A 21635-nucleotide genomic window follows, 5' to 3' on the forward strand; every position below is an offset into this window, starting at 1 on the left:
CCTAAGCCAAAACACATCTGACCTTTTATTAAGCTACCTCAGGAAAATAATTGGACCCAGGAGCATGACATTGTTGGTGTGCTAGTGTATATGTCCAAGTGTGCTATATGTCCAAGTGTGCGTGTGTATATGTCCGCGTGTGCGTGCAAAAGCATACATTTTCTTTCATGCTGGTCCAGGACTTGCCGCAGGTTCAAAGTGGCTTTGCCCAGCAGAGAGTCTGCCTTAATTGTATGGTGGCTCCATACCTTGAAGTCCACCTCTGATTGGGGCGATACATTCCTGAAGGAAAAACACAATACACACGTTACACAAACATGCACATACACTCCTTTCAGATAATACTTAAACATGTTTGTTTTCGACTGGTCAACCAGAAAGTCAAGTTGAAGGCTCTTTTGTTATCTCTGAGAAAAGCACTTGTGCCGATATATAAATCGCGAAAGAACGCCATGGGCTAATGATAGAAATATGCATACAAGAATTAGAACAGGTTTTATATAGTCCCAATAAACCACCTTTAAATAATGTTTAGGTTTCGCAAAAAACATCTAAATCTTTTATAATTTTAAATTTCATTATATCTGGTTCATAATTTTCCATAGCATTCTGCACCCGTCAGTAACCGCGGCCCGGTAAGGCATGCTGCCCTTCTCCATCTGTTGTTCTTTACATGCCTTCATTAAAAAAACTGTTTTAATTAGATTCTGAATAATAACCTTGGCTCTAAGAAGCTTGTTTTGCCACTATTGTACTCTGCCGCACACACACACACAGCTCCAGAGCAATGGAAATATCAATCAATCCAGTCCGTTTCACAGTATAGAAACCATGATCCAGCTGATTCAATTATATTTAGGGCATTTAGCAGACGCTTCTATCCAAAGCGACTTACAACCATTGTTACACACATTCACACACGGACACCAGGAGCAAAAAGCCTGCTCACACGAACAGCCTGCTCAGTCAGTGATCAGATGGATAGATAAATAAAAAAAATCACAATCATTGCCATCATGTCACTCGACAGACGGCTGCATATTTTGGATGATTATTTGATTTAAACATTCAACTGCTAACTGCTTATCCCCCCTCCATAACAGTTCAATAGAACGATGCGTCAACACATCCACTACACATTCACTACAGCTGACTGAAACGCTGCACGTTGAAAAATGTCACACTTCCCAGCCTTATTTAAGACAGGAATTCATCATAAGCATTTCAGATGACTCTTATAATACACAATGTTTAGTCCAACCACGTTGGGCCTCTTAGATTGTAATGTGCTCAACTTCTACAGACTTCCAAGTAAGCATTATCATTTGTATGGAACAGTCGTTCACAAACGTCCGGTTATTTAGTCTTGCCCAAAACACAGATAAATAAAAAGCCCACATAATAAAAACAGGCCATTACGTTTTTGGTTCAGATATTCACCATCATAAAAATTGAGATGTTTCCAAAACCAAAACTCTCCTGTTCCTGTTTAGTTGTACATTTAGAGTAAATGTATAATGTGGCTGAACTTTATGTTTAAGGGTGGAAGAGGTCAGATAATTGAATATTTTTGTAAAGAGGTTAAAAACAGGATGAGTGAGTGATTTAGTTTCTACAATATTGTGAAATGCAGTGTCTCAACCTTTTAGGATGAGGATCAATCACATTTATGAAATTGATATAGGACAATGGTGTGTCATAAATGTACTTCCCAGGAAACAACTGGGCTGCCCAGAGCAGCGGTTTTAAACTGCCTCTGACAGTAGGGTTTCTTGGTCTTAAAGTTGTCTCTTTTTGACAGCTTCCTCCGTTTTTTGGAAGATGTAAGGCCCATTGTAATGTGGCGTTGTTATGATAGTTCCCATTGAGTGAAACACGAGTTTTGTGTGGGAACCCAACACCATAAACTCAGCTATCGACCTTCACTTCACATAATTGCAGTTGCATTTCGTACATTGCCCTTGAGAAAAATTAACATGCAACTACAGTGGAGGAACGTGTACATCCACTTATATTTTTTTAATAAACAAATTACATGGTCAAAAGTCATGAGCACGAAACAGCGCATGAAAAACAATTGGTACATTTATGGAAAACTGGTTCTGGGAAATCCATTTGCAGGGATCACCTTGTGCTACACCTGTGGTGATATCATTTGTCGGGGACGACTTGAAATAATAAATGATGTCCTCATTATGATCTTTCAACTTTAACCCGTTCTGGGACACAGTCCTCTCGTATTTTGCAAGCCATCTCAAGACGCAATTCTAATTTATTGATTTGAATTGTAAGCCCTTAACAAACTCCTTCCCCGGCTGCATGCTGGAGCGTCTCTCTGCCACAGAGCATGACGGTATTGCTGCGGCTGTGGACATAACTCAAAGGACCGCCTGAAGGGTACACCAGTAAAAATGAATTGGGGGGAAAAACTAGGAGGGAGGTAGATACAGGAAAGAGGCAGTCAGCACGCACCCCATAAATCCCTAACACTAGGGGTGTGACGATTTACTCAGCTCACAATTCGATACGATACATGATATATTGGGTTCACGATTCGATATTATAACTATATTTTGAACAAAACCTGAATGAAGAAAATTTGTATTTATTTTAAAAGACACAAAACAACGCCATTTGCTCTATATTTCCATTTCTTATGAAATTGTAAACAAGATGTGTTAATACTAACATGGTATAGACCAGGGGTGCCCAACCAGTCGATCGCGGTCTACCAGTAGACCGCCGATAGATCCCAAGTCGACCGCGAGGGGTGAAGAAAAAAAAGTAATTATTTTTTTTTTAATTAAAAAATAATTGCGCGGGACATATACGCGCGGTAGCGCATGCGCTGTCAACAGTAGTTGAACGCCGTCAACAGTAGTTACGCAGTCCTAAACGTTGGCATGGCTGAGGGGAAACGAGTTAAGACCTACCATTTTCACCCTGAGTGGGAGGAAGATAATATTGATTATTGTTGAGAAGACGCCGTGTGCAGACGGAATGAAACCCCCACTGAAGTCCGTAGGTCCACGGACTTACGGACTTCAGGACCTACGAGACCTACGGACCGTAGGTCCACGGTCCGTAGATCCCCCCCCCCCCCCTCGCCCCCGCGCTTGAAGGTAGGTTTGCAATGTTGACACTAGACTGGTAGATCTCGGGAGGTTGGCTACTTGAAAAGTAGATCTTGGGTCAAAAAAGGTTGGGCACCCCTGGTATAGACTAATCATCTTGTCATAAATGGTAATAAACAAAACGTTTTTCTGCTGCTTTTCCATCGACCCACCCGCCTTTTTTTGCGTTTCCATTGCCAAAATCTGGAACTTATTTAGTTTCACCTCCGTCGAGGTTCCATGGGAGCTGAACCAGTACTTTTGTGGTACGTAAACAGGTTGCTGGCCACTGATTGGCCAGAGAGTTACGCCACTGGACGAGCGCGAAGTCCGAGCCTGACACCAGGGTGTTGAAAATGGAATCCCCGTCTGAAATCGCAGCCCCTCTCCGCTTTATAGCAGTGTTTACATCATATCGTCACAAGATGAGACATTTATCGCAGAAAACAATATGTTCGATTTCTTCTTCTGAAGAAAGGAGGGTTTATAGTTTATAGCAGTGTTTATATCATATCATCACAAGATGAGCAATTTGTCACAAAAAGCGAAGTTTCATTTTATGGGCGACCCACAACGTAAGATTTCCCAGTCACGATAATGAACTACGAATCCACTAACATACGTAATAGTTTAAAATTCATACATGTATGCATGATGTGACCCTAGAAAGCACAGAAGAAATAAGAGAAAGCGTGTTCAAGCGGAGAGGGGGTGCGATTAGAGCACATCTATGTCCATAAAAAAAGTCTGAAAAAGGTAATTTATATTGCGAACCATTTTTTCGTCTCACCGACGCATTTCGTCACGTTTTAATATCTTGATATTTCGCAGCACGAAATATCGTCACACCCCTACAGCAGAAAAAACAACAAAAATGTAAATTAAGTTTCATTCATCAAATTAGCAGTGGCATTTAAACATGCCTGGAATCAAGCATAGCCAATAAGATAGCCTCCCTTCCCTTACCAAATCAATGTGGATGACATTTTTGGTAGAATCCTCATGTTTAAAATGCAAAGCCAAGTCTCTCTAGAAGCACAGCCCTGAGGGTTGCATAGTGAGGCAGAGATCTGCTGTTGCCCTGAAAGGGGGAGGGCTGTGGGGAGAATTCCAGCCGTTTCATTGGTTGACATGGACTTCCTTTCGTCGCATTGGTGCCGTGTTCACATTGCTGTGGTCTCCAGGGATTTATGAACTACCACTGAGTGCAACCACCACCACAACCCCCACCAGCACTGTAAAGGTTCCTGGGGTGCATTACGTTAGGCCCTAGCTCGCAAAACACACTGATGAGCACATGTGGTCAAGAACAGATACATAACAACCACAAAGAGTAGACTGGAAAGAAAGAGACGGATCTCTGTCTGTGTTCCATCTCAAGGTTTCTACTCATTCTTCCATCACTGGTGTCTAGCTTTATGGTCAGTGCCCTACTGGGGGGGGGGGGGGGGCTGCCTGATCTGGGACCCCTGAAGCCCTTTGAGACCAAGGACAAGGGCTTCACTGTGTGAATGCGGGCATGATGATGGACCCGACAGGCCGAATGATAGAAACACAAGCAGACAGACAGACAGACGTCAGACAGACGTCAGACAGACAGACGTCAGACAGACAGACGTCAGACAGACAGACGTCAGACAGATCACCAGAGCCGTTGGGTGCGAGTCTGACTGGCCAAATGATAGAAACACAATTAGTCAGAGAGCACAGACAGACAGACAGACAGACGTCAGACAGACGTCAGACAGACGTCAGACAGACGTCAGACAGACGACCAGAGCCGTTGGGTCTTACAGTGTGAGTCTCTCGTCCCACTTAGGGTTGGAGGAGCTGTGGGTCTTTGCCGTGCGCCGCGTCTCCCCGTCCGCTGTCACCTCCACGTAGATGGACCCGAACAGGCTCTTCTTCCTCCGGAGCTTGGCACAAGAAACTGGCAGGGGACAAGAAGGACCCGTCAGATCGCCATGGTCGAATCCGATATATCATTTACTAATTGTGTCATTTTGGAGACGAATCACTGATGTGAAACGATGTGTAGGTTTTCGAGGGCACTTGTCTTCGTAGTGACATGGTGTCTCATCTCCGAGACTGAATGTAAGCAGACTCACTGATGGCATGAAGCTGTGAAGATTCTCCATGGTTATGGCTGGACTCCGCCCTGGAGGCCGTGGCCATGTCACAGACCTCAGTGAGAGACTTCAGGAGCAAACACAGTAGCTGGTTAGGGCTGCACTTTACAACTCTTGTCTAGTTAACAGGTTATTACGTTTATAGTCCATGAAATATCATAATTAATGGTGATAATCATAAAGTGTATTATTTTTCAATGCATGAGAAGGACAAACATGATCATGATGATTTCCTATTCAGCTCTGGTATTTATTATAATAGAATAGAATAGCCAAGGGTCCTACCGTTTTTGGATAAACTAATACTGGGCTGGGAGTGTGAGTGTTACACTGAATAATGCTAGAAGACAGTTTTTTGTTCCATGGATCAACATATATGCAGACAAAGCATACCCCTGTCTCTCATAGCGATAGGGGCAGAAGATAAAACTAAGATAAAGCCAAACCCAGACACTGTGGGCTACTTTACGGCTCAGTCGCCCTCCTGCTACACCTGAGAGTCGCAGGTCGCGGCTACCTACGTCTGGTGTGCGTGGCTGGGCTGTCTGGTTCAGCCCACTCCGTGTCCCATGGTTCCGCTGCAAACAAGAAACAGGAAGTGCCAGAATCAGCTGAGCTGGCAACAACAGTGCAATGACTCATTGTCGGCAGCCTCTTACAAGTTGTCCTTGTCGACTACAAAGCCTGGTCCACTTTTGCATTCTGCTGGTTAGCATTTTTACAACCCTTTTAAGCATGTTGTAATTGCCAACTGTGCAAAATCAAACATGTTTCCTACCTTCGCAGCTAAATAGGGTCGGTGATGACCACACGTTCTACAAGAGAACAAACTACTGTATCACTGTACCCCACTTTTATACTTCCTATTGTATACTTGCTCTGCTCATATTGCTAACAGTGACAAGTTAGTTTAAATACAACATATTTTGGCTATTGAGAGCTTTCTATGATATAATTACACTTATATTTAACGTTTGTGTACTAATTCTCCTATACAAAAAGTAATTCCGTGGTACAGCCCCGATGGCTTACTCATAATACAAAGTCATCTGCAGAGGAAAGAAACAAAAAGATACAACCAGACAGACATCAACACGACGGAACAAACTGTCAGTAAGTTAAAATTCTTTGTAGAGTGAATACAGCATTCTGCAGCCTCTTTCGAATCCTGCAAATTTGCACCAAGAAGAGATAAAAAGCATTCTATATGATGAAGAGGATCCTTCATAATTTAGAACATCTGAATCGAAATGTCGGGTACGTGGACGTCTCAAAACGTTGATACCTCACAATATCTGAAAACTAGCCAAGGTACTAGTGTTTTTCCCCTTGAACATTTACAGTCAGTGCTGATGTGCACGATGCTGACGTGCGTGTGCAAACAATGCTGATGCATGTGCGTGTGGAGCAAATGTGCACAGGCACAGAGGATTGAGTGTGATCAGTTGGGGTGAAGCAGTTCACAAAACCACAGTTTGGTACAATACGGTTTAGTGTTGCCAACGAAATAAATGCCTGAACATTTTTCATTTGCCTTTAGATTTTTCCATTTTTTTTTTTTATGCATAGCTTGGCCTGGAGCAGCATATGGAGACATAAACCAAACAATGCCTGTTCTATAACATAATTTTCCGTGGAGAGGTCTCGCTTTGAATATTTACAGTACAGTCCAACAAGCCAGAATGTTTTCAGCAGCAGCTGACGTGTGTTTTCATCTTGCCGTGCTTGAGAACACAACGGGAGCGTCATTTCACTTTATGTGGATATTTAACACATGTTAATTCCGTCATACTATTCCCATGGTTACGCATCTTCTTCATGAAATTGATGAATGAGAATTTGATTAGTAACATAATGAAAGTTGCGGTAGCCTGTGAAGAGAACTCAAATAATATAAAAAATGAAAACTGCAGACAGAGGTATGGGGCTAGGTATGTGTGGTTACAACACACTGAAGTCTACCTCCCCAAGGCATTCTACTCGTATATATGACAGCACCCCATTAAAAACTTCTTCTTTACAACCTGCGGGTAGAAGCTAAATTGTCTCATCAACTCCAAATTCTCCAAACAATGTGAAGAATGAAGTGCAGCTACCGCATAGACAAAGATAAGTCTTCAACGACTCAACGTCTGTGTCAGAGGGTTGCCAGCTGACTAAGTCTGGCCATTAATTAACAAATGGATTGTTTTGTCTGCCTCGTCTGCACTCTCTTTAAGGACGTCCTTGTTTATCTCAATAAAAACAAAAACGGATTACAAAAAAATCACTGAAAACGATACACTAAATTGGAGATTTATTTTAAAACAACAAATCAAAAGGTTATTTTTACTACAGATGGTCGTTATAAATCGACTTGTTGATTAAACTGCACACCCTAGCCGGCTCCAGAAATACTAGTCAGTTCAACGCTTTGGCAACACTTTATGATAACGTTTATATACAAGACATATACATGCCTTCAGTCATGAACTAATCATTAACAAAACCTTAATATACATAGATGATGACCAAGGGCTCAGTCTACCAGCCTATCTAGACAGTAGCAACTGGGAGACTAGTCTACCAGCCTATCTAGTGGACTGTTCCAACTGGGAGCCTACCAGGTAGACATCATACATCTGGTGGACACTCCGCCTGGAGAAGACACTGGGACATGGCGGGTAATGGCCCTTTCAACTTCACTCTTCAGTTTGAGAGAAAAGCGGCTTCATTGTCATCACGTCATGACAGACGATCATGCAGAATGCAGTGAAGCATGTCGTAAAATGTCCCCCTTTTAGTCTCATCTAAAAAATATATATATATAATAATAATAATAATAATAATAATAATAATAATAGGATTTTGTCCCAAATACGGGATGTTGACAGATTTCTAGCGAGTTTTGTTTTTTTCAACTCATGAAACGTCCAGATATCCATCTGAGAAATTTGTTAGACGGAATTTATTTGACTTGGCATGTATGGCCAGATGTTATCAGCACAAACGATTTGCTTTAGGCGACGCCTATGATTAATATTTCCCATTCTGACTTCTGAACCAGCTGATGTGATGTTTTACATCCCTTTGACAGAGCACTTAAAACTAATTGTTGGCAATGTATTGGAACCACTGAAGTATAATGTTATTACATCCATCATTGAAATAAAAAGAAAATAAACAGTGAATTTGAATGATACATTTCTCATGTAACATTATGAATAGTCAGGGGCCAACTGGGCCAACAGGGCCAACTGGCTAGATTCCCCATTCCCCAGCAAGCCAAGTAGACACAGCACTCAAAGTTCGGCAACAAAACCTTGGTTGGCCAAACCAACGCATGCATCCCAAACCATTGACGGAAACCACTTCATCACCGCTGTTTTCTCTACGATTCTGTCTTGGCCAGAACAACAGACCAAGTGAAAAAATGACATTGCCATCCTTAAATCCTTTGCTTTCGCAAGTGCGGCTAAAAGGGGAGAAGAAGCTGGATGCGGTCTTACCCACAGAGAAGCTGAACATGAAAGCAAGAGGGGAGAGGGCCAAGTGCAAGAGACTGGGACTCAATGTTTGTGTCAATGTATTTAACGCCCCGGCTAATGACTAACGAAAACGGGCAGCCCTTTCAAACTGCTTCTGAGACTTTAGATATGTCAACCAATAGGTCTGGTCAATTTTTGCTCATCACTAAGAGGTTCAAACGTCACAGACCAAAAGCATAATAAATAACAAGTTGTATAATGTGACTAACGATAGTTAATCTGTTCTACTAGTTTACATTTAGGGAACTATGTTTTTACAAACACACACACATTCTCTCTCTCTCAATGCTGCCAGGCAATTTAAATCACACTTTCCAGATAACAAGGCCATCTTGTATCGATTACTTCCTCTATTTGGAAGGTTTTAAATCCAAATGAGCAATACTAACGCACTAAAGAGATGGATGGCAGATGTGTTCTCTTCAAATGCAAAAAGGAAAGGAAAAATAGCAACAGTAAGTATAAGTAACCTATGTCTCTCTTAGACTACCTCTTAATACAAGAGCGAGTAATTGAAGGATTTGTGACACACGCACACACTTATGCACAAGTGTAACCCAGTGACGCATCTCATTTATCTTACGCTTCTCACAATCAAACTGCTAGATCTTTATCCTTAGGTATATAACGAAATCCCAGAAAGTCTCCTCATTCCACACAGTAGCGTGGGTACAATCTGACCAGAGCCAAGTCCACTCTGTTGTTTTGCAACACCAGACAGAACTATGAATAGTAGGTTCAAAAACAATACACAGTTAGTTGCGAGTTTGAGTATGTGTGATAATTCAAGTTAATTTAGTTTTGTATTAATGTGTAATTTATTAAAGAAAGTGGAAGAGATGGCGTTTGTAAAGAATATGTAAGACCAAAAGAGAAGATGCCTAAAACAAGATTGAGGGCCAATTCAGGCCAGGTAGACAGGAGATAAATAATCAGTTACTTTGGCATGTAGTGGCTTAATTGGCAGTGGCAAAAACCAAAACAAAGCTTAAGCACGTACACAGCCTGCCAGTGGATAAGTACCATAATGCTATAAGAGGGGCTTTTGAATATGAAGGTAAACATGGCCTTAAGGAGTATTGACTTGATTGTAGAATAAGGCTTTATGGTTTTTCATAAATGTTCAGCTTCATCGTTTTTAATAAACGTTCAGCTCATAGAAAACATTGCTTTGCTGAGGTCAGGCGATACAATGAAAAAAAAATTAAAAAAAGATAACGAGTAAAAAGATTTGTGTTTTTATGTTTTGGCTTGGTTTAGGCACCAGGTTGTCTCTAGACTCAGTCACACAGTATATTGTTTCCCAAATCAACACCGACATACAGAAATAAATACTGATCTTCCGGATACAACCAAGGACAGAGCACAATACCAGACTGAATGGTTGTGTGGGGAAGTCTTGTTTGACAGAGCTTTTGCAATACATGCAGGGAGGGCATGTACTGCTCTGCAGATTGGAGTGGTAAAACCCTATCGGCCCTGCTAGAGCAATCAACAACAGCTACAGGAGACAAGAGTGATAATGGAGTCTTTTGCGGTTTGTCATTATAGGGTCATACAACTTTTTTTAAACTGTAATAACTTTTGAAAGGTTCTGAAATATTTTCTTTATACCATCAATCTTCTGGAGACTAAGTATTTGGAATTATTTAAATGTGTAGTGAAAACTTTAATTCATTCCCTTGAAGTGAGACACACAAACAAAGTTGGTTAACATACCTTATTGAGTCTATTTACATGGACACAAATAACCGAATTTAACTTTATATAAAAACAATAACGCAATTAGATGCGCACGTTTGCCAATTAAAACAGAATATTTAAAGTCAGCATGACAATGCCTAACATTGCTTGGTATGAGGAAGTCTATTTGGCATTAATTATTTAAGCATCCACCCTTTTTTCTTCAATGCTAGACTCTGTCTTCTCATTTCCAGATGGGGTGAGACAGCATGACAGTATCATCGTTTCCGGTTAATTTGAAACTAAGTTGGACAAGATTTCAAACTTTACACTTAAAGCCCAAAGTGTGCCAAACATTGCATTAAAGTATTTTAATATTGAACTGCTAACGATTATTCAAGTCATGAGATGCAAGTCCGGTACGTCTGTTCTGCTTGCTGTCATTTAGCAGCAGCATAACAATAAACGGAATTATTTTTAAGCGTCTTTAATATACTGTTTTGTGCTGTATAATTCAATAGAGCAGGTAATACATTTCACAGGCCTGTTTTCCATTTGTGCTATGCTCCAAAACTTCGTGAGTGAATAGACATCTTGCACACAACACTCAACTTAAACGTTTTGGGCACCAAGGTATTCCGCATTACCTGCAATACAATACAGATAGACAAGGACTAGCCATACAGTTCAGTACACAAGGGATTTAATTTGCACTTGTTCCAATGTCTCGGGAGATTTCAGTCTACAGAGCGGTTGATGCCCAGAGCCCTATTGTTGATGCCTCAACCACGGCAGTATCGACTAATGTCACGGCAGCCAACTCCGATGACAAACTTGCATTAGCTCAAACTGCCTCTAGTTTTTTGACAGTGCTTGCGACGTCAGGATTTAAAAGCTGCTCGAGTAGCTCTAACTAACAAGGTACTCCGTTTTAATGTGGTGATTTTTGTTATCACAGTATTCGATGCGAGCAAATCCAGATAGAAACAAGCTAAAAGACTGGCGAAGGGGTAAAAACAATGCTAACGTCTTGTTGGCAAAGTAATTTAGCTAGCCTCCCTAGCTGTCCCATGAACCTGAAATGCTCGGACCAAATGCATTAAGGACTGAAGAACAGCTACACTAGAATACAAACGTTGCATAGGCCCGCTGAATAGCTAGAGAGACTCCTAGATAGCATGCAGTACAGCTTAAGTCACCTAGGTCCACTCTTACTAGCCGTTAGCCAGCTGCTTGCAGAAGGGCCCAGTAGCTTGCTAGTTAGCTATCTAGCTAGCTCCTTATCAGCCATGTCCGCCATCACAAAGATGGGCAGTCAGCTGGCTGAAAGTGGAAAATAGACCGTTAAGAAACTATCTGTGAAACGACACGGCTTCGGGTCTTTGTGATCGGGTGTAAGGAGTTAGTGTAGTCAGCCAGGTATGTTTTATTACCGTGTCAGTCGCTCCTGCTTCCCGTTACTCCGAGTTACTCCGGGGTTCCTTTTTGCTGGCTGGTAAAATGCCAGTCGTTTTGGCTTTCTGGGCCCGACGAAGTGCTCCGATCAGTGGCCATAAAGCCCCAGTACCGCAAAAACAAAATAGACACCTTCCACGGCGAATGAAGTGTGATGACATTGTAGATATAAAAGTCGGTATTTTAATAAGTGATTTGACTTATTATTTTATATATAAAAAAAAATATATATATATATCTATATATATATATAAATATATATATATATATATATATATATATATATATATATATATATATATATATATATATATATATATATATATATATATATATATATATATATACATATATATATATATATATATATATATATATATATATATATATATATATATATATATATATACATAATAAATACATTTAATTTCAATAAATAGAAGAAAAGTGTATTTTATTTTTGTAGACTTACTGAAACCAGGAAAACTTAAGTTATAGAATAATATAGGCCTACACACACACACACACACACACACACACACACACACACACACACACACACACACACACACACACACACACACAAAATATACTTTATATGTAAAAATGCACATACAAGTTTAAACAGCTTCAGATTGCTGGCCTACTCATATCCACATTATTGAATTGAATGTGCACTTTATGTAAGACTGCTGAAGATGGTGAACTATATGCAGAGCTTTAAATCATGCAACAATATCACCAATAACATAAATTAAACATGAATCAATTATAAAATGGCAAATAGATGTACTCTATATAATCTATACATTAGTTTCAAGCAATTGACCCAAGACCATGTCAATGGGGGTAAATTACTAAATTGCGCCACCATCTGATTGTATTAAATCACTGTTATCACCATCTGTTAAAATGTTTTGATTTGAGTATTCTCCTAGAAAAACCACTAAGAATAACTTGTAATAATTGCATAAATTATGCTAACATATAAACATACGTTTATAGAAACAACATGGAATGACAGGTGACAAGTCATATTGTTTATTGTAATTGAGAAAATATAGCTTAATAGCCATAACGGAGCCAAAAACTCACGTCATAGGCATTTTTGGATTTGTACAAGAAAATATACACTGGAGAATACACATAGATTACAAACTCTAAAGCAGCTAAAGACGATAACAAAAATTATAATTTTGTACCAGCAATGGTTCCTTCTGTTCAGTAAATAGGTCTATGCTCTATTATCGACATGCATTTGTTATTATAGTTATATCACATCTGTTCTTGTGGTACGGTTGCATGTGTGTCTTTCCTCATGTTCCGTTCTATGCCTTCTTTCTGCACATCGAGTTGGTCTTGCGGCAGAAGCAGATGGTGTTAAAGAATCGACACTGGCAGCTTGCGCACGGGTCACAGCAGCGGGAATTGGGTAGGCAGCCTTCGGAAACCTCGGTGCACCTTGGAGCATCGGGGAGCTTAGCCACTTTAGGAGGCGGCCCTTTGGGGTATGCCGGGCGCACCCTGGGCCGCTGTAAAGGAAGCACAACAGGAGGGCAAAGGGTTGTGGATGTCTTGTGGTTGGGGTCGACTTGTAGTTCAAGACTGAGAGGGGCTGAGAGCACGTCATTCCTTGAGAATTCCCCTTCCTATCAATTGTTATATTCCATAACTGTGTCAGATTTATCCCCCACAGCAGGTCAAGTTATGGCCATAGGCTGCACTGATGTACCAAGAAGGACATGTAATATATAAAATCCAATGCAGCTAATCTGATAAGGCAACCTATATTAAGATGGATAACCCAGACTATCTCACATTAATGAATTCCAACTATGTTCTTATTTACACAATGATATATTTTTATATTAGTGCTCTATTGCCAATAAACGGTTCAATGGTTCATATCTGACACTGCCTGTTATATTTCAACCTGAGAGCGAGCGCTGGAGAGAGATACCAAGGAAGGTCTGGAACGAAAGACGAAGAGCGCGATGATTGAGACAGAATTTCACCTTACCATCTCATAGACTCTTTGCCGCTCGTACATTCTTCGTGCAAACAGTGGCCTCTGTTTGCCTTGGATGAAGAAATCTGTTATGGCACAAAACACACAAAAACAAGGCGTCTTTATAGTGTCCATTAGAGTTAGATCATCAATTTACTTCAGAAGAACCAACTGAAGAGGCTGATATCACAGGAGTTATTTAAATAGGAACCAGATAAAGGTTGTTGAAATACAAATTGTAGTGTGTGTGTTTGTGTGTGCGAGATTCTCTGATAAAAAGGTGTGCATACATTTTCAACAGACATGCCGAATATGAGTGTACAGTACAGTGTAGGTGTTTCACAAATCTTAATTTAGATGGTCAAAAGAGGCAAAAAAAGTTGGACAAGACACTATTACATTCCAATGGAGGTATAATCTAATTTAGGAGCAAGGAACGTAGAATGGACTCTTCTTCTACGCACTCAAAAGAGCATAAATCAGCCAACGGGCATTAAGTAGCTTGCCTGATGTGCCGGCACTGAATCATTATCATTACTTCTTGAAGATTATGCCTTGTCCCACACTTTACAAGCCCTTTAAAAGGACCATTCCATACATTTTAACGGATCACAATTGTCCATCCCTGCTAGTAGAGGCCAACTGAAATCAGAACATATTAATTTGTTAGGAATCAAATTCGCCTGAAACACAGTCATAAAATAGCAGTCACACCTCAATATAGTCCAGCCATGAAAAAAGGGTTGCATATACTACCCATCCCGAAGTAATCTAGAACTGATGTACTTCTTTAAGTAGTGTCACTTGACTAATGGCTCAGTCACCTCCCCCCCTTCAACTTGTCATGAATACACCAGCAGACCATCCTTGATAACAGACCAACTCAAATCTGTCTGAAAGGGGAGTTTCGCTTGCTTACACTTCATTATTGTTTCGACCAACCATGTTGCTGAGAGAGGCAAACAGAAAATCTGTGCAACATTATTAAACAGTAAAAAAATCTATCTGCAGGGTTCCTTATAAACCCTTTAGGCATGTTTATTTTTTTAAATCTTCTGAGTTTCTCTCTATAACAAGGTGTGACTCTGCTTCTTTACGTTTTTGGTTTACGGCCCAGGCTGTGGGCCGGCTAGCCCCAGAACTTCTGCTATTACACAGTACGAATGCTTGATCCGAGGTAAATTCATCACAGACAGCATCACATCCCTGGCACCGCTTGAAGGGCTCCCTATTAGGACACAAACCTGAGATTTCACAGATTACTTTAAAAGCACACTAGACATGCCAAACTCTTATGAGGTATCTAGGGTGTGACCATTGATCTTCACATGCAGCCCTATTGGCAGATCCATGCAAGTCAAGGCTTATAACTTAAGGCATCTGTGCATTCGCCTTCAGAGATCCCTAGGCTCTGGAACACCCTAACAGCGGGAATAAGGCGTTAACCCCTAGCAATTGAGTGGTTTGTTAAAAGAATGCGAGAATATCTGTTTTGAGTTGATTGTGTCTGTATCTAGATTTTAGACTGCTCCTTGCTAATTTCTCTTCCCTTATTGATGAATCCATTTTGTTGGTCAATCACAGGTGTGTGAATGGAGCACTCGTCAAAGGTGGAGAAACGAAGGGAGGGAGCAGAGGGATTGCTCTTTTGATTGTTTTGGTTTAAAAGGTTGATCTCGCTTTTTTTTATTCTGAACTATGTTTATGTGTAACACTTTTATATGGCTATTTTGAATGATGCATATATTTAAGGGAATGAAGAGAAGGTTAATGCATAAATCGCTTTAAAGGGCCAATCTGCAATTTTCTGCCACTAGGTGGCTCTCTCTTAAAACAAACAAACAAAAGTCTTAGTTTGATGACGTCGTTTAGTAGCATGGGCTCATTTCCAGTGGAAATCAAGCTAACCAAGCAGGACTCATTTTCACAGACGAGGTAATGCAATGAAAGATTTATTCACGTTAAATTTAATCACACGTCATTTCATTGTAATGATATAGCCACAACTAATTAGTTAGTCAAATTAGCATTACCCTGCTAATTTTAGTTAATTAGATTACGCAAACATCTAATTTTCTGAGGTACGGTTCAGGTGCGTTCATAAATAGCAGGTCACCGTTATCCAACAATAGTAGAAAGGTTGCAGTGAACAAATGTTTCCTGGCCTGCATTGTGAAGCAAGTTTAATTTAAAGTTTTTCAATATGTAGTTTAAAATATTTATTTTCATCAATAAAAAAAAACAGGTATTTGTACAAATTGACCCTTTCAATTTCAACCTTGTGGGTTGTTAAAAGCTTTGGCATATTATTTGGTAGCTCTTTACCATTTGAAAAAAACATTAATTTATTTTTATCTATGTTAATTAAAACCAATTTAAATTCTGACAGCTGTGACTGTAAAACATCAAAAGCAGACTGCAGGAAATAAAACGTTTCTACCATTGAAGGGGATGAACAATAAATAACAGTATCATCTGCATTGAAGTGACAGGCAGCATTGGATATTTTGTCACAAAGATTGTTTATATATATTGAGAACAACAATGGCCCTAGTATGGAACCCTGGGGCACGCCCTTTAAAAGAGGAAGAAAGGAGGACGAAGACCCAGCAAACTGGACACATTGGGTTCGCACTGACAAATTATTTGAAAACCAGTTTACGGCCTGCCTGGATAAACCAATTTTGTGTAGTCTATCTGCCAAGGTGGCACGGTCAACCATATCAAATGTCTTGGAGAGATCAATAGAAACAGTGATTCAATAATATCGTTAGCAACTTTTAAGGCTGCAGTAATTGTGCCATGTCATTTTCTAAAACCTGATTGGTGTTCGGATAAAATATTACTCATGTCAAGAACTTCTTTAAGTTGGTCACTGACACACTTTAAGGACTTTAGCTTAACACATAGTTAAATGTGATATTGTTTAACACTGTAGGATTGCCTCCTTTAAACAGAGGCAGGACAAGGGCAGATTTCCAAATGTTAGGAATTTTATTGTTGAGAAATGTAAGATTAAAAATATGGGTCAGAGATTCTGCTATAAAGTCTAAACCCACTTCAAAAATAATGGCTCAAGCTTGCTCTTTGGACCTCAATTATGTCCAGTGGAACAATACTAAAAGATTGAACAGAATGTGGTAAGCCAAGCAATGTTATCCATGGTCACAACAATCATACTTAAAATAACGTTTTCAGCGTTCATAGCACATCGTAGTAGGCTTGATCGATATTTAAATGTCACATCATTAAATAAGATAGTTTTTACTGTATTGAAAATCTAAGTTTGAAATTACGCACAGCTGGTGCAACAGGTTGACTTGCTAATTATGTATAACTATCCTGCATTGGAAGTCATTGTCAGATAGTTTAGTCAGATTCATGTTTTTAAACCAAACCTTTGTTTTAATTGCATAAGCAGAAAAGCATTGTAATAAACCATCATGTATAGAGACACAAACAAAGAATGCAAGTAGTACTACATAAAACACATGACAGCTCTTTCAATGTAGCCAAATAAATGTTGTCAGCTGATGATGTCCTCTCTGTATCTCAAGGTACAATATGTTACAGGCAGTCCGATCTCATTGGATGTATCAATGTAAACTGTTGAGACCTGGAGTTCTCATCTAGCGGTGGCAAGAGGAAGAGGGACGGCCTCAGCAGGCGGCACAACAAGAGTGAGCAGAATAGTGTGAGAGATACATGACCAATACCCAGACCCAAACCCACATGGCCAGCACACTTGGTCCATGGCGGCAGTATTATAATTGCTATAACAACATCACTCCTGTTATGTTCTTTGGAAATATCATCCTGGAAGTGTATGGCTGGTATTCTATTCTTGTTATAAAAATGTATATTCTATATTTCCATACTGCAATACATTCATATTTGCAATGAATGTATTTACATGAAAAATGAAAACAATATATTAAAGTGCAGCTCGAGTGCGCAGGAATGAGGTTGTAGTTTGTCACTTGTCTCTTGTTGTGGAGAGCTGGCCCCTGTGAGGTCAAAGACATTGCATTCAGATGTGTAGGAATAACCACGTTTTGACATCTCAGATAAATATAGACCAGGGCCATACCACTATTCATTATAGTAGACAGTAGAAATTTCAAAGCTCTGCTATTCCAGTCTCTGATAGATATAGTCCTCCTCGTCAAAACTAATGTCTTCACCTTCTGCTGGATGCTAATGGAGTGGAGTGTATAGCTTAGTGTTCATTTAAAACAACCAACACCACATACCCTTTATAAAACATCACATTTCATGTAGGACCAGTGATTATTTTTTCTGACATGGAAAGGTCTTCAACTCTAGAAAACAGTGGATAAGTTATACTCAGTATTCCTAGCCTATCTGATGGTGAGTCAGGGGATGGGGCTGTGGTGGAGGCTGGAACAGACCTCAAGATGCTTTCAAGGTCTCCTGCTAGAAGTTGATAAGAAGTTTGGTAACTACACATATTGAGCATGTTCCAAAAACTGATAATACATTGATGGCAAAAATTAAGGCAAGGGATACTTACGAAATAACGGACAACCCTTCATAACATGCCTCTGTGAAATTGCAGTGAGCCTCACTGTTTCCTAACACCAACCACAAACACAGAATATAGTCATGGTTTATGATCTTAGTGAGCCTCACAATGTCCTAACACCGAACACAAGCACAGAATATAGTCTTGGTTTATGAACTTAGTGAGAAAAATACTGCATGCTAGGATAACTGTTAGTACTATACTCGAATAGCGTAGCCCAATGGGTGCTTCCCTGTCTAAGAGAGCACTATCTCTCCTCCTGTCAGATAATCTTCTTGGGTCCTTTGAGTCACAGGTACATTTATGCTTCACATGCCCAGCCTCCACAAGTCAGAGCAAACTGGACTGAATAATCGTGAACCAAATCGAATGAGCAATAGAATAAAGAAAAAATCACATTTTAAATAGCTATCTAGTTTGTCGACTTCCATCCTCACGCTCTGTGTTTCCCGTATTTCTCGGACGCTAGGGGTTAAAGGGCAGATGGCGCCGTTAAAACTCGAAAAATTGCCCAGGACGTTACCCTAATAAAAAGGAAATATTTCTTTCCTCTTTACAAATGATTGGAAACATTTAGGATATTGTAAGTGCACAAGAAAAATAAAAATATATAATGTAGGTCTAGGATGTTTTTGATATTTTGATGCCTAAACCTTACATATATACCTTTAAATGGCCACTATATGAACAGGATGTGATTTAACTTATAAAATGAGACCTTCTAAAACCCTCTCCATTACGTAGAACAGACTGTGGGCTGATTTTGATTTTGTTTGGGAAAAACTCAGGAAGAGTTTGCATAGTACCTTTCATATTTAAACTAATATTTAACCTCTCTAATATTTTGTCTTCTCTGGTGGCTGGATGCTATGAAGACGTTAGTAGATGTTAGGGCTTTTTTTAAATTATTTGATGGGTTGTCTTTCCCTGCAGTGTAATGGGGAAACCCGGCACAATACTTTGATCCCATGGGTGGGGCTTGTGTGGTACGACTTTGTTAGGGATGCGCTCTGGCCAAAAGGGGGCGTTTCTGAAATGTTGTCCTGGGGTTTGCTGATTGGCTAGGTGCATTGTGTCTGTGAATGTCCCTGGTTCTAGGACTCTAATCTTTTCGAAGAGTTCTGTGTATCTGTTGGTTACAGTATTTATTGTTTTAACCCCACTTGTATGCAAGTCATTGCTATTGTGTTATAATTTCAATAGTTTATATTTAGTTTAAGATTTTTTATTTGATTATTCTGCCTCATACAAAATCACAATAGCCAAAATAAATAATGAAATGATAAATGAACTTACATTTCAACCTGCAGTACATATTTCACAACTAGCCATTATGATTTCTATAGTCTATAATTTATAGTAAGAACAGTAGGCCTATAGCCTGCAACTTACCCATCCAGTCCTTCAAAGCGCCTTCTTATTTAAAAGGAAGCTCTATAGCCTCGCTTATCGCTACCATCTTGACGAACCTCTTAACTTATCGCTTCGATAGACAATTACGAAGGACTAAATCAGTTAAACCCTTAAACAGTTTCTTAAATGGGCATGTCATGCTGACAACGTATGGAACCCTAAACATGTCAATCTTAAAATGGAACATAGACATCTATGGTCGGGGAGTTATTCATCTGAATCGACTTTAACAGGCTCATAAAAGTGTAGGCCTATTGCATGTAAGAATTCCACTGTCACAAACAGCACCAACACATCCAGCAAGATCCAATGCAACATTCCAAAAATTGCGCTGTTTGCACAATATTTTATTTGCACGAATCACGTCTCCTCCAACCCAAACTATCTATCGCTATAAAGACAAAATAAAAAGAATAGGCCTAAAGCAACTCATATGTCCGATCGCATGTTTTTATTAGGCCTATATATAAGATAAGATAAGATGATACTTTGTCTGTTACACAAGGGTTACAGAAATGTTTATGTGACATGGCTCCAGTAACAAATAAACATTCACACAGATATAAAATACAAGACATGAGTGTTGAGGTAGGGTTCTGATATTGGTAGCACGGTGCCGCCTAAAACGCCTTCAAAGTGTCAATATCAACAACATAGACGTATCCTAAATAAAAAAGTAGCCCTATAAATGGATGCTATCACCACTATTTCCAGATAGACCGACTTGTATTGACACCTGATTAACAGACGAAAGTAAAACTCATTCGCAAATATTCCTTGGATATTATTTTCCAACTAATTATTTTGAATTACTAATTATTTAACCTTTTATTAATTTGCTAGTGCTATTAATAGCTTTTTAGGAATGTCCTAATTGTTCTAATTTCAGCTTGCAAGCACATCGAAGCAAGAAAAGAAGTTTATAAACTACAAAATACAAAAAAAGAACAGATTTTGGAACAGAGTAGTAGACTATTGTAATCACTTTAAATGATCCAATATGCACTGCACTGCAAAGGAACAGCTTGTAAGAAAACATGGCCTACGCATCCTCACCTGAGTTATGAGCAGATTTACCGGGGCCCGTTAATCTGCCGCGGATAAATTTGCCGTCACTTTTTGTTAAAAGTCTAGCATTTAAGCATTTCAGCTGGAGAAGCAACAAACACAAAAATATCGAGAACTTCATTCCGACTCTACAGTTATATCCTAAGTTTGTCAGCAAGTTGTCCGTGGAAAAACAGACGTCCTCTCCTTGCGAGGGCTCAACACTTGATTATTGATGTCTCTTTTCTCCCTCACTCTCCTCCAGACAAGGACACGCCCCGTCCCATCATGACCCGTTACTCACTAACCTAGTGGTCCACCTTATTTTTCCTTCCGGGTAATTCCCTCTTTTGCGCTCCCTACACCTGCTCAAGCTTGTTTGACATGACTCACTGAATGTAAAAGTAGCAGAATATCAGCATTTATAAAACATGGCCTAATACATAATTACATCTGAAGTGTATTTTTTCTTTTGTCAGACGTCCTTATGTCAAATTGTAAGAGTCAAGTCTTAATTTCCCAACCACCATGTTAGAGTTACATAACGATTACATTTTCCTGGTTGGATTCTCCCAGCCTTGTCTTTGTTCATCTCACATGCTGACAAGTTTGAGGAAACAGGCCAAAGCCGTTAAACGTGTCCCACAAACAGTGCTTTGATGAATAGTCTAATCTCAGGGATTTACCCATTTCCAAAGTGTCACGGGAAAATGT

The 21635-nt window shown here is 39.7% G+C and overlaps 2 protein-coding genes across 3 annotated transcripts in view; both read right to left on the reverse strand.

The window, feature by feature from the left end:
- LOC132452976 (NEDD4-like E3 ubiquitin-protein ligase WWP1) overlaps positions 1 to 12022 on the reverse strand; it is a 35791-nt gene extending 23769 nt beyond the window's left edge. For both annotated transcript variants that reach the window (XM_060045818.1, XM_060045817.1), the window contains exons 1-5: positions 11886 to 12022; positions 5764 to 5820; positions 5222 to 5309; positions 4908 to 5043; positions 158 to 282 (exon numbers count right to left, since the gene is read on the reverse strand). In XM_060045818.1, the coding sequence (XP_059901801.1) occupies positions 158 to 282; positions 4908 to 5043; positions 5222 to 5288 (328 nt within the window). In that variant the 5' untranslated portion in view covers positions 5289 to 5309; positions 5764 to 5820; positions 11886 to 12022. The remainder of the gene's footprint in view (positions 1 to 157; positions 283 to 4907; positions 5044 to 5221; positions 5310 to 5763; positions 5821 to 11885) is intronic.
- Positions 12023 to 12932: 910 nt separating this feature from the next.
- Positions 12933 to 21171, reverse strand: LOC132452562 (agouti-signaling protein-like). The gene is made up of 3 exons (XM_060045238.1): positions 20931 to 21171; positions 13928 to 14001; positions 12933 to 13439 (listed from the first exon to the last, which is right to left on the reverse strand). Exons 1-3 carry the CDS (start codon positions 21061 to 21063, stop codon positions 13236 to 13238), a joined length of 411 nt encoding a protein of 136 aa, XP_059901221.1. The 5' UTR covers positions 21064 to 21171; the 3' UTR covers positions 12933 to 13235.
- Positions 21172 to 21635: the final 464 nt, after the last annotated feature.

Source organism: Gadus macrocephalus, chromosome 23, assembly GCF_031168955.1.
Source record: "Gadus macrocephalus chromosome 23, ASM3116895v1".
NCBI lineage: Eukaryota > Metazoa > Chordata > Actinopteri > Gadiformes > Gadidae > Gadus > Gadus macrocephalus.

Bases quoted from the DNA above. Each gene is read 5' to 3' on its own strand.
- LOC132452562 (XM_060045238.1), bottom strand. From the start codon at position 21,063: ATGAAGTTCTCGATATTTTTGTGTTTGTTGCTTCTCCAGCTGAAATGC. The intron at 14,002-20,930 runs GTGAGGATGCGT...GTGCCATAACAG, and splicing joins TAAATCTGCTCATAACTCAG to ATTTCTTCATCCAAGGCAAA. The intron at 13,440-13,927 runs GTAAGGTGAAAT...CTTCCTTTACAG, and splicing joins GGCAAAGAGTCTATGAGATG to CGGCCCAGGGTGCGCCCGGC.